Here is a 13,768-nt window from a genome sequence, read left to right on the forward strand (position 1 = left end):
CAATAAATTCAAACAAAGATCCTATCTCAGTGGAAGTTGAATTTATTTATATGTTTATGAAACATATAGGTTCTAGGAGTACATCACGCTGTAAGTTAGCAACACAAATGTCTATGAAATATTACAATATTCAGTCTAATTGTGCAGCTACATCTGAAAACTGTGTTTATTTCTATCAATAAAATAATAATTTGATCTTAGAGCTTTTTGTATCCTCTTTCTCATACTTAAAATAATTGACTATGAAGATTATGGATTTGTTCCTTTTACCTGAATAGATGATGCAGTTTGTGGATTGGCATATCTATAAAAGTTCCAGAATGTAGCATTACTTGAAATTTGATCTATTCCTGATACAGCAGCATCATTTTCAAGTTTCTGAAATGATATTTTAAATCATCAACCATAAATGCACATAATTTGCATAATCATTTTCATGTTATCAGAATTCAATTCAAATAAAATTTTAATAATAATAAAGTTTCATGGAAGAAAATAACTATGACTGAAATATTTTCATCACAGTACACTAATAACAAACTTCACTAAAATAAATGAATATAAAAATTGCATGATCAAAGAAATATAGAAATCCAGCACAAAATGCATGCTTGAGATGAACTTGAACCTAATTTCTGGTACACCATGCCATTACTCGAGAACAGAGATATGGAATTAACCTCGCCTCATCTCATTTTTCAATTTTGCTCCTTTTTTATCCACATGGAACTGCCTTAACCAGGACTAATGAAAATTTGACACTAGCAGATCAAAATTTTGTCACCATACGCAGCCAAAATGTTCCTAAATATTGGTCATATATTTACATGAAAAATTATAATTCATAATTTTTCACAGAAATTTGAAGTATAAAATTCTTGCATACCAGCTGACATCCCTTCTGAAATGGCAAGAATTAGTCATAAATGCTGCAACTAGATGCCCCAATTTCATCGAGACTGCATATTCCTTTTAATTCCTAAGCCTACCTTTTATTATTACAGTTTGGACATTAAATGTCCCACTTAAATCATTAAACTAATTGCACCCTAAAGTGGCACTTTTTCACTTGACCCACACTGGTCGCAAATGACAGATTAACATGGCAGATGTCTAATTATGACCCTTTGATAATTTCTTACTTATGTTTCTCATCCCAAAGTGGCACTCTGGGAAAATATTAATGCTGACTTTCACCATTAATTAATTTATAGAATTTCCTGTATTAATGTATTGAGTAAACTGATATTAAGCATTGAAAAATATTTCAATGGATGAGGTTTTATAAAGCAGAAAACCAGCTGTAAATATCTTGTTTGGGCTTCATGTTATACACAATCAAAATTGGGTTGTGCAACTTTTGAAACACTGTAGAACCAATCAAACAAAATTTACTCTTGTTTTTCTTATAACTGGAATAAATTGTTGAAAATTTCACTTCCATTCCTTAAGGGGAGGGGATAATTGAGAATGTAAAAGCAATGACAGAAATAGAAACATATTTCACAACTTTAAATGACAGTGCATTTATCAAATAATGAATGTGGAAATGCACGTATAGAATTATTGAACTAAATTTTACGGTAGTTAGCAAATTATAAAATATTATCAATTTCTGCTTTTACATAAATTGGAACTTTGTTTGGTTTTTTCCCCTTCCAATTGTTTTAACCTAATGCTAATGGAATAAAATAAGTATAATAAAATACATACCTCTAGTTCATAAGACAGTTTAATCCTGTAATGATTTAAGAAGAAAGCTTTATAATTAGCCTCATTGCATTTCCGTAACATATTATAACCTTTCTCTTGTTGCTCATGACATACTTGTATTGCAGAAGAATTTTTTAGTTCATCGAGTCGTTCTTTTGTTCGAAGTAGCAAAGCCTAAAACAGAAAAAAATATTTTTACATATGCCATACACATGATATACTAAGAGAAAATTAAACATACAAACAGCAGATATATATCAAAATACAACATTTGTAATTTAAAGTTTCTAACCTTCATCCATTACCACTAAATTTAAAGGTATTTTTATATTCTGTATTAAATGACGCAGATCTGCAGTTGGAAAAACTTTGTTCATGACATTATGTTTCCATTACTTTTATTTGGGAGAGGAAAGGGGGGGGGGTGTCTGAATTTTTAAATAAATACACTAAAGAAGTCACAGCATGTATAGTTTTCTATCAATAACATGATAGTTGTAATTAAAGAATAGTGTTTGAAGATATACAAAGTTTTTGAAAGACAAGTGAACAGTTTAACAATGAGTAAAATGAACTTTCAGATTCAGTATCACAATCACACAAAGATAGAAAAATATAGTGAAGATGCTATTTTTACTCTTGAAATGTTAAAATCTACAACTCTAAAAAATTAAGAAATATATAAAAAGAAACTACCTCTTTCACCAGGGAATTTAGAAATTTCATATAAGACTATATTTTGTGTGCTTGATTTTTGTTTGGGTCATTCCACATCAAATCAGGCAGGAGTTGACCCTCATAGTCACTGATTTTGATGATATTTGGTACACAGTTTTGCTTTGCTCCAAAATCAACACCTGTCAAAGATTTTGCCGAAATATGATTACGTATTACCTATTATATGAGGGTTGTTCAAAATGTCAATTTTGAGCAACATGCCTTTTTCAATTATGTATATCTTGGGAACGAATAAAGATACAGAAGCATTCTTGAGCTCGCTTTAAAGAGGAAAGACGGTAGCATATTATGAGATAATCAAGTGTTGAAACTTAGTAAAATTTGAACACTCTACTCAAATGTTCAAATATCAAGTTTAACAGCTCAAAACACCCCCCCCCCCCAATCGATTTTTCTCATTTTTTGATATTTTTAACTACCATCCTTCCTCTTTATACTGAGAAAATCTTATCAAGGTATTTTTTGATATATGGGAGAAAAATGAAGTTGAAATTTGTTCTGCATCAGCAGTGAATGGAGCTGCAGAATCCATATGATGAGACTTTTCATTTGTGTCGCACTAAAGAATATATATATATACTTACTGTTCAGGGATAGATGTTATTCCACTTGATAACTGCCTTCCTATGTGCTGTTATTACTAATTTATACCTTACTGTTTCCATATTTTTAGCCACGTTTGTGTGGGACAAGATGTGGACGTGTTATGAAAACTTCTGTGTTAGCCAAGAAAATGAATGGGGGAAAAACTATGAATGTCGGGAATAATTCCGTAAAACATGGATTTTGGTCAGTTGCTAGACCACTACTAGAATTGCAAAATCTCAAAAGTTTCCACCCTTCTCCCCTGTGCTTCCCCTTAAGCAGCAGATTCACAGACTCTTAGTTACTGGCAGTTATTTTTTTTAAAACTTTTGAACCTTATTACATGAACTGAAGAAAAATTAGTGTTTGATTGTTCAATAATGTCAGTGGTTATGTAAGAAATGATCATTTTAAAAAAATACAATTATTCTGGTACTATTTGAAGTTTCTCCATTGTAACTTTCGAATAAATTACGAGACAGAAAATTGTTTGGAATAAAAGTTATAGCCTAATTTATAAGCGTTAAAGTGATATAAGTTTTAATATATTTAATCAAAGAATTGCCATAACATGTGTCTCCAAATAGAGGACTTCGTACCACCATCTTGATGAATTGTTACTATTTCTGATAAAAGCAAGAGACTTGGTAGTATAATTGTTATGCCATTTAAGGTATTTTCAGTCGAGGAGCCAATTGTTATGTGCACGCTGATGCCTGCCATGTTGAAAAGAGTCCGCCATATTAGGTACTTTTGGTCTGATATATCTCGGGGAACGGTGACACCTATCAATGTATGGTTTCCTCAGAAATTCTCCAAATAATGTAAACTTTCACATTAAATCAATAAATATATATTTAAAAAATAAAATATTGTTTTGTGAAAAATTCATTTTTTAAAGCATTTTGTGAGAATAACTGAGTTGAAACTTATGTTGATGGTTATCTTCCTAAACTTTCAGTCATATAAATTAGAGCTCATCTCAAAATGCGGTCTCCCGCAATAAAATTTTGTAGAATTCAATTTATTACAAATGACATTTGTCCAGGAACTTTATAAATATAAAAATAGTATTTTAAGTATCGAATTCATCTAAAATTTAAATTAAAACTTCTAACAAACATTACCCAATATTACAATATATATAATACTATCTTATCCGGGAACTTTTCTAACGATGGAAGCGGCTCCGGCGCCCACCCAGCATCGAATAACATGGGTACCTGGGGGAAACCCAGGGGGGTAAAGGCGGTCAGGGGCGTGATGCTGATCACATCACCCCCACTCATGGCCGGATCAAGAAAGTGTGGGGCGTTACCCCCACACCCCCTATACGCCTTCATGGCGTGGTGCTAAGCACAGGGGAACACTTTACCTTCTTTTTTTTTTTTTATCTTTTGATTCGGGAAAATTTTTAAGACTGCTAACTAGTAGCGGCGATTGAGTGCCGAACATTGGAGGATGGGGGCAAAAGGGCAATTAATTTTCTAATTAGGCAAGACTTTGCATTAAGAGGCCATAGTGTAAGGTAAAAAGTGGCTGCAAAACATTGGGGGTAACTGCCCCCAAGTCCCCCTAATTGTCGCCGTTGCTTCTAACTCAGAGTTATTGTCATAAATCATTATAAGTAATGAATTTTTTCACAAACATTCCCGGCATTCATCGTTTCCCCCCCCCCATTGATTTTCTTGGCTAACAAAGAAGTTTTAACAAGATGCCCACATCTTGTCCCACACAAACGCGGCTAAAAATATGGAAACAGTAAGGTATATGTTAGTAAGAACAGCACATAAGGAAGCCAGTTATCAAGTGGAATATCATCTGTCCTTGAACAGTAAGTATATATATTCTTTAATGCGACACAAATGAAAAGTCTCATCATAGGGATGGTGCAGCTTCGTTCATTGCTGATACAGGACAAATTTCAACTTCATTTTTCTCCCTTATATCAAAAAATACCTCGATAAGACTTTCTCAGTAAAAAGAGGAAGGATGGTAGTTAAAAATATCCAAAAATGAGAAAAATCGATTGGGGGGGGGGGGGTGTTTTGAGCTGTTCACGCCTGAAATTTGAATATTTGAACAGTGTTCAAATTTTACTAATTTTGAACATTTGATCATCTCATAATATGCTACCGTCTTTCTTCTTTACAACAAGTTCAAGAACGCTTCTGTATCTTCATTCGTTCCCAAGATATACATAATTGAAAAAGGCATGTTGCTCAAAATTGACATTTTGAACAACCCTCATATAATAGGTAATAATCATATTTCGGCAAAATCCTTTGACAGGTGTCAATTTTGGAGCAAAGCAAAGCTGTGTACCAAATATCATCAAAATCAGTGACTATGAGGGTCAACTCCTGCCTGATTTGGCATGGAATGACCCGTAGAATACACAAAATTACAAAATGGCAGTGCATGAAGTAAATGATTTTTTAAATCCATTATCAATTTAGGTTTACAACTTGCAAGATGGCTGGTTATATAATTTTCACAAACAAAGAAATTTTAAAAAAGCTACAGAAGTATGATGATAGCATATTTTGAGATTAAATTTTCCTGTGAAAATTTCTAACTAATATTATTCAATATGCTCATTAACGAAGTATATATTCAAAGAAAAGTGATTACAGCAGTGTGTGGCTTGTACCTTACCTGAAGTGACACATGGAGTTGGCTATCTTCTTCATTTCTAAGTCCTATATCAACTACAAAGTTTGAAGTGAGATTGGCTGAGAGAATTTTATCCAATTTTACATTCCTAGATCTTGGATCTTTCCTGGTAGCTGTTAATCCAAACTATTTGAAATGGAAACAGAGCATGTATTTAGCTTTGCTATGTTAACAAGTTTATTAATTTTTTTAGTCTACTTAGACAGCTCTTAATGTGTGTTCTCACATTTTTTTTTCTAGTTCTAGTCTTAGGGTCATATTATAGTTGGTAAAAAACTATTGTTTAGACATACACCTTGTAATCAATTTTTTCCAATTTTTCGAATCCACCTAGATTCTTTGCCAGGAAAGAAAAGGAATATACTATACATAAAAGTTAAAAATAGGTCATGGCTGGTCATGACTTCTTGGCATTGAGGAGTTTTAAAATATCTTATTGCTTACCTTCAAGATTTTCAACTCTTAAATTACTTTTAACAATTCCCTCCTCATGAAGAACCAAGGTGATTTTGAAAATTTGGAACAAGTAACAAAGTACAACCCAGAAACAATTGAAAAAATTAACAACATCACCACAAGGCAGCATGTGATGGAACATTAACTGACTAGGGTTACCAGACATCCTGTTTTTCCCAGTCATGTTCTACATTTTAGCTTAATGTCTGGTGTCCAGGAGGAATTTTGAAAAGAATCATAAATATGATGTTAAGAGGGGAATAAAAAAAATGATGATTGCTTTTTACGGGTGGTATATTATATTGCTTTAAAGTTGGTTTTACAAAAGGTTAACTTTAAATATATAATATATCAAAAAACAGCAAAAACAAAAGAGAACCACGATTTACGCGGCCACACGCAGACCCTATTCCACGTGTGATGTTCCGTATAGTAACAGATATCCCCTGAGATATCTGTTAAGCAACAGACGAACTTTAGCCTAACTTTAATAATCGGTAACTAGAGGAGGGCTTAATAGGCTTATGATTCACTAAAATGATAGAAGGTCAGACACCTTTAAACGACATATTTATTCATGGAAAAGAACATCACTTGTGGCATAGCTACCACCAAACATGAGCACTTCACTGTACAAGACACAAAAAAAAAAGATATACAAAAGATTTTGTACTTACATATCAGCCGTTTTCATACTAGATCAATCAAACCTGGGGCTTTACTCACACTTTTTCACTCTTTATCGCCACATCCCGACACATGGACAAATTTGTAATACACCACACTAAAAAATTATGATTATGTGCTTTCTTGGTGTAACAAAGGCTTTGGGGGGTGATAAATGAATTTTCCTTGCTTTTCTGGGAAGGATGGCTAAGGACAACTTGGATATTCACTGATATCCTCTGGATGCTTCTATGGCGTCAGTCCTGCCGACCATGTGGTTTGGATTTCCACATGGGATGATGGACACAAAACTCGCTATTTTGCTGAATTTTCACTGGGATCCTTAAATGCACTTGTGGACACAATATCCCACTTGGTCACACACACTTAGGCCTGTGTTTCCTGTAACAGGACCTTAGATCCCTTTTCCCTTCATGTATCCTTTGTTGCTGGCACATGTGGCCATTCACACACTGAATTTCACCAGCAACTTCCAAGCTGACCTGCTCTCAGGTGGGTCTGTAATACCAGTGAGCTTGACTAGCAAGCTCAGAACACAATAGGCCATCTGAAAAGTCCCCTCTGTGACGTCACAGCCTTGGCGGCTTCTCATTGGCCAGCTGGAGTCTTTTGAGATCTTTCCTTGTCTTTGGGAGAGTTGCCACTTTCTCCCGCCAGATGGCAGAGTTATCAATTGCTTAAGAAGCATAAACAAAAGTGTTATTTCAGCTTTTCTGGCTTAGTTATGCCAGATAATTGCAAATGAGTTTAATTTTAATAAATTAGGCATTATTTTACCTGTGGGTGAGTGTTATCTCTGATTTTCAGTAAAGAATAAAAGATTTAGTAAACATGTGATTTGGAGCACATGGTTTTTGTTCTCCAAAATGGCTACTGTTAGCCTAACAATGGTTGGTTCTTTATAAATTAAGCATTTCTACCCCTCCCATGAGTGACAACTGGTTAGTAAACATGAACCATGATCCTAATTGGGGTTGGGGGGTATAAATTTCTGGGAGAATAGCTCTCACAAGCTTTCCCTGATGCCAACCTAATGGCCCTTGTACTTAGGTTGGCTTGTGGTTATTTGTGTATGGGCATGTATGCCCAATGCTGATTGGTCATACATATCCCGGCCCCTCGGGAAAAAGAAAAAGGATTCGAGAAGCGATTCGTTTTTCTTTACCCTCACTAACCTTATACACTATTATGCAAACACACACAAAAATAAACATTCACGGCTATATAAAATTAAATTACACATATGTTGTTAAAAGAAACACTTGAAATGATGTGGCATGTTGACATTAACATACTCCTGTAATAGACATGTTGAAAATTACCATACTTGACATATACATCTACATTGATGCACTCTTGGAAATATACATATTAAAAATATTTGTAATACATTGCGGACAGAGTTTCTGCCTCCTATTCCATTCCTGTTAAAGTTCTTGGGTGTCTTGAGTCCTGACTACCCATTATGATAAAGAATTTATATAGATGTACATACATATATATATAAGATACTTCGGTCACCGTACGTAATTTGTAACACTGTTTGTTCTCTTTGCCTTGAAGGGGATGGATTAATCTACCCTTTCAGCACTTAGTCCCAAAGGGACACATTTATGAAAAGAAGCCCTTGAACACTGTACTTACGTCTGCATACACACATTAAACTTTCTTTATACGTAGGTTCGGATATCACTTGTCTATGCGCACTATGGGTATGTCCTGGTTTTCATGGTTGTTACTTTCCGCTCGGTAATCTAGGGGGGTGACAACCACTATTCGGATACTCCCCATGCTTCCTGTGCCTCAGTGGGCATGGTGGATGGTTCCCAACATCTTGCTTGCGATGTATCGCTCTTCACCCCTAAGCCTGTGTGTTTTGGGATGGTGGCACACTTGTGATGGGTCACTGCACACTATCACTTGCCCCGTTACTTACACAATCTGGCTGTGTTGGTGGTGAATTCCCATGTTTGGCTTTGGCTGTACCTTGGTTGTGTCGACATTTACCTTTGGCCCACTCAAACATGGTGGTAGTGGAGATGTGTACTAATTTTGTTTTGGCATTTTTTAGCTCTGAGATACATTTCTTACCCTACCCTCAAATAGGACAACATAAATGCAAGATACTCTAAATATAGGATATATTAGAACATTGACAGTATATAAAATGCACAAAAATGAAATATAGGTCCCACATACTATTTACAATGGTTGTTCTGTATTCAGACAGAGCTGAACCCCATCCACAACTTTGCTTAGCATTTTTGAGGCACTTTGGATGCTAAATCGGGATGTAATAGTTTGAGCTTGTCGATGTACAGGTTGTATGCTTTGGGACTACATCTCCATAGCTTCATGTTATTTACATGTTGGTTACTTATATTTCTCCCATTGACACAATGTATAACATTAAAAATATTACATGTTACTTGACTAATACAAATAAATGGATACTACACTGTTACAATTATCCCTAACCAGTTCCTTTTCTATAGACACACTGTCGTCCCTGTTACAGAATGGAACATTTATTAATCTATGGGGATTTACTTTACCCTCGCCACCATTACTTCCTACGAGAGCAGCGTTGGCTAGTTTCCCGTGGGTGGGGTGTATGGCATTATGGCATCTACATCCTCCCATTGTTGAGGTGACTGACGTTTGTTGGTCTCTGGCTGTTGCTGGGTAAACCACTGTACCTCATCTAACGCCTTGAGAATCACGTCCATGCCCCTGGGGCTGAGGTGAACCAGGTCAGGCCTTTTGTAACTGCCATACCCCATGGTTTCCTCAAATAAGGACATATTTAATTCCTGACCCTGGTGAGTAAACTTGGAAGAAACATCAAGCACTCTTATATTACCTTTGTTCTCCAGTGAGGTAATTTTACCTAGGAGAGAATCATACCCTGCCCAGAACTTAGCTCTATTTTCCTTAGCTAGTCTGGGAATTGGTGGAGGTGTCAGAATGATTATCTTCTTGGCACCTTTCCTCTTAAGAACCCCTACTATGCACTCGAGGTTCCGCAGCACTCGGTCGCTGTCTTCCCCTCGGAGCATGTCATTTGTTGCAATCATCAACACTACTTTATCGTGCACACTTTTAGTACGACGGAGTTCACTGAGCAGCTGGCTAGAGGATTGTCCCGACTTACATAGCCCTACATGGTATCTACCGTCATAGTCCCTTTGGACTGGGTAACCAAACTTCTTTTGAGCTAGCCTAGACAACATTGAATCTCCAATGGCTTGATGAGCCTTAATGATTGGATGATGATTACACTGGGCTGAACATGGTGGGCTTAATCTAGGTTCAGCATCGCCCCTCCCCACTTCAGGACGTTGCCTATCTAGTTTCCCTGACTGTGGCTTTCGGAATGCACCTCAGCTATATGCTCTGTGGACCCGAGAGGTCTTAACGAACTCCTACCCTGGGGTTCTATACCCCTTCTTGGTCCTTTACCTTTTTTCCCGCTGATGGGTTCCTTAAACCTATTCTTATCCCTACGCCTATACTGGTTACTGTATGCTTTATCGGGATCTGATGGACCACTGGTGTCATCCTTCCCACGACTCACGTACGTCTGGTTGACGTGAGGGGTGGTTCTCCCATATGGAAGTCGTGCATGCCTTGTGCTATCCCTCTCAGGGTTTTGTGGTGCCTGTACACTTTCATACCTGAGTATGGAATTGGCCACTGCCTGTAAAGAGGTAAAGGGGGCTAGAACCAGCTGATCCCTTAAGCTAAGTGGCAGCTGTTGGATGACATGCGTAAAAATCTGGTGATCTGCAATTTCTGGTAAGGCCAGTCTAAACATCTTCACCTGTTTCCAAAAATATTTATGCATTGATCTATGTAGGTTAGGGTTATATTTGCCATTAAGGGCTTTCGATAATGAGGAAGCCCTCCACCCATCACCTTGAAAGTACTTCAGGAACTGTTTCCTAAAGTTCACATACGATCGGAACTTGTGTTCGTTCCTCTCGAACCACTGGCGTGCCTCGTCCCGCAGACTATACGACACTATTTTAAGGGCATCTTCTAGATCTATTTCTAGAAGATCAAGATCCCTCTCAAATTCTTGTAGGAAATCAGAGGCCAGATTATTTCCCTGACCGCTAAACGTGGGCAGTTGTTTTAGGTCTGAGAACCTAACCCTGGGTGCACTTTCACGCCTTCTTCGGTTTTGCCTTTTCCGTTGGCTTCGGAATTCTGTGTCCGAACCTCCGGATGAGGATTCCGAAAAGTTATGTGAAACATGGTACCTTTGGGGGGAGGAATACCCACTACTATGGTCTGACATTGGACCTCTGCTAGTGACTTCGGGAATTTTGTGCAAGTGGTTGGTGGTTCCGACGGCAGACTCTTTACTTGGGTGAGGCCTTGGCTTGGTGCATGGGTTTACCGGAGCAGGTGATTTAGTAATGTACCTCTCCAACCCCTCTAGGCACGCCAAAATTTTCATGAGGGCTGCACTATCTTTAGCCTGTTCGGTTGCCTGACCCTCCTCACTATTGGCTGATAGCGGAAGGGTGGGCTGCGGAACACTCTGACCCTCGGAGATGATATTGTGCGAACTAGGTTCTTCAACCATACAGTTCTGCATCTCCCTCCTCAATCGCTCAAGAATTCTATCTTCTATGGCGATGGCACTATCACTGCGGGCAATTTCCCTGCAAGTGTTCTCCAGAGCATCTAACCTGCCTAGGAGTTGTGCTACGGTGGTCTGGTTGTCTGTGCCATTTACCCCTTGCACTATTTCCCTCAATTCACTAACTTGTTCAGATAGCTGGACATAGTCCCTATTGACCTGTTTTTCCAGCTCGTTACATCTGATTTCTACGTTACTGATCCTGTCGGTATTTGATGATACCGACCGAACCAATGCTTCGGAAGTTTTTGTCGTTACGTTGTGGATGGAGTCCAGTCTGGCCTGGAACTCCATACGAACAGCCTCCAGTTTCCTATGCATCTCTGCTGATGCCTGAATGATCTCCCTTCCCTGACTGTCAAGCTTTTGTCCCCGACTATCAATTTTTTGCCCTTGACTATCAAGCTTTTGTCCCTGACTATCAAGCCTTTGTCCCTGACTATCAATTTTTTGCCCTTGACTATCAAGCTTTTGCCCTTGGTCTTTGAGCATGGCAATAATTAAGGCTAGTTGGGAGTCTCCACTACCACTGGGGGATGACATATGGCCGGCTGGCCGTTCTAGTGACTTTGACCTTGTATCCATTGTAGTGAATCTGCTACCTCTGAGTCTCATAATCTCGTAAGAGGGGAAGAAAAAAAATGATGATTGCTTTTTACGGGTGGTATATTATATTGCTTTAAAGTTGGTTTTACAAAAGGTTAACTTTAAATATATAATATATCAAAAACCAGCAAAAACAAAAGAGAACCACGATTTACGCGGCCACACGCAGACCCTATTCCACGTGTGATGTTCCGTATAGTAACAGATATCCCCTGAGATATCTGTTAAGCAACAGACGAACTTTAGCCTAACTTTAATAATCGGTAACTAGAGGAGGGCTTAATAGGCTTATGATTCACTAAAATGATAGAAGGTCAGACACCTTTAAACGACATATTTATTCATGGAAAAGAACATCACTTGTGGCATAGCTACCACCAAACATGAGCACTTCACTGTACAAGACACAAAAAAAAAAGATATACAAAAGATTTTGTACTTACATATCAGCCGTTTTCATACTAGATCAATCAAACCTGGGGCTTTACTCACACTTTTTCACTCTTTATCGCCACATCCCGACACATGGACAAATTTGTAATACACCACACTAAAAAATTATGATTATGTGCTTTCTTGGTGTAACAAAGGCTTTGGGGGGTGATAAATGAATTTTCCTTGCTTTTCTGGGAAGGATGGCTAAGGACAACTTGGATATTCACTGATATCCTCTGGATGCTTCTATGGCGTCAGTCCTGCCGACCATGTGGTTTGGATTTCCACATGGGATGATGGACACAAAACTCGCTATTTTGCTGAATTTTCACTGGGATCCTTAAATGCACTTGTGGACACAATATCCCACTTGGTCACACACACTTAGGCCTGTGTTTCCTGTAACAGGACCTTAGATCCCTTTTCCCTTCATGTATCCTTTGTTGCTGGCACATGTGGCCATTCACACACTGAATTTCACCAGCAACTTCCAAGCTGACCTGCTCTCAGGTGGGTCTGTAATACCAGTGAGCTTGACTAGCAAGCTCAGAACACAATAGGCCATCTGAAAAGTCCCCTCTGTGACGTCACAGCCTTGGCGGCTTCTCATTGGCCAGCTGGAGTCTTTTGAGATCTTTCCTTGTCTTTGGGAGAGTTGCCACTTTCTCCCGCCAGATGGCAGAGTTATCAATTGCTTAAGAAGCATAAACAAAAGTGTTATTTCAGCTTTTCTGGCTTAGTTATGCCAGATAATTGCAAATGAGTTTAATTTTAATAAATTAGGCATTATTTTACCTGTGGGTGAGTGTTATCTCTGATTTTCAGTAAAGAATAAAAGATTTAGTAAACATGTGATTTGGAGCACATGGTTTTTGTTCTCCAAAATGGCTACTGTTAGCCTAACAATGGTTGGTTCTTTATAAATTAAGCATTTCTACCCCTCCCATGAGTGACAACTGGTTAGTAAACATGAACCATGATCCTAATTGGGGTTGGGGGGTATAAATTTCTGGGAGAATAGCTCTCACAAGCTTTCCCTGATGCCAACCTAATGGCCCTTGTACTTAGGTTGGCTTGTGGTTATTTGTGTATGGGCATGTATGCCCAATGCTGATTGGTCATAATGTGGCAGCCAGAAGGGCAACCAGATACCATCATGGGTGACTGAGGAGAGGGCGTTTTTAACAGTTTTAAGTTTGAACTTTTATACGTGTTCTTTAT

The 13,768-nt window shown here is 37.8% G+C and overlaps 1 protein-coding gene across 1 annotated transcript in view; it reads right to left on the reverse strand.

Moving 5' to 3' along the window:
* LOC145982049 (vitellogenin-like) overlaps positions 1-13,768 on the reverse strand; it is a 165,700-nt gene that overhangs the window by 44,573 nt on the left and 107,359 nt on the right. Inside the window, exons 17-19 of the mRNA XM_083115634.1 lie at positions 5,695-5,838; positions 1,714-1,887; positions 271-378 (exon numbers count right to left, since the gene is read on the reverse strand). Coding sequence (XP_082971760.1) covers positions 271-378; positions 1,714-1,887; positions 5,695-5,838 — 426 coding nt within the window. The remainder of the gene's footprint in view (positions 1-270; positions 379-1,713; positions 1,888-5,694; positions 5,839-13,768) is intronic.

Source organism: Lepisma saccharinum, chromosome 2 (genome assembly GCF_977018435.1).
Source record: "Lepisma saccharinum chromosome 2, izLepSacc3.1, whole genome shotgun sequence".
NCBI lineage: Eukaryota > Metazoa > Arthropoda > Insecta > Zygentoma > Lepismatidae > Lepisma > Lepisma saccharinum.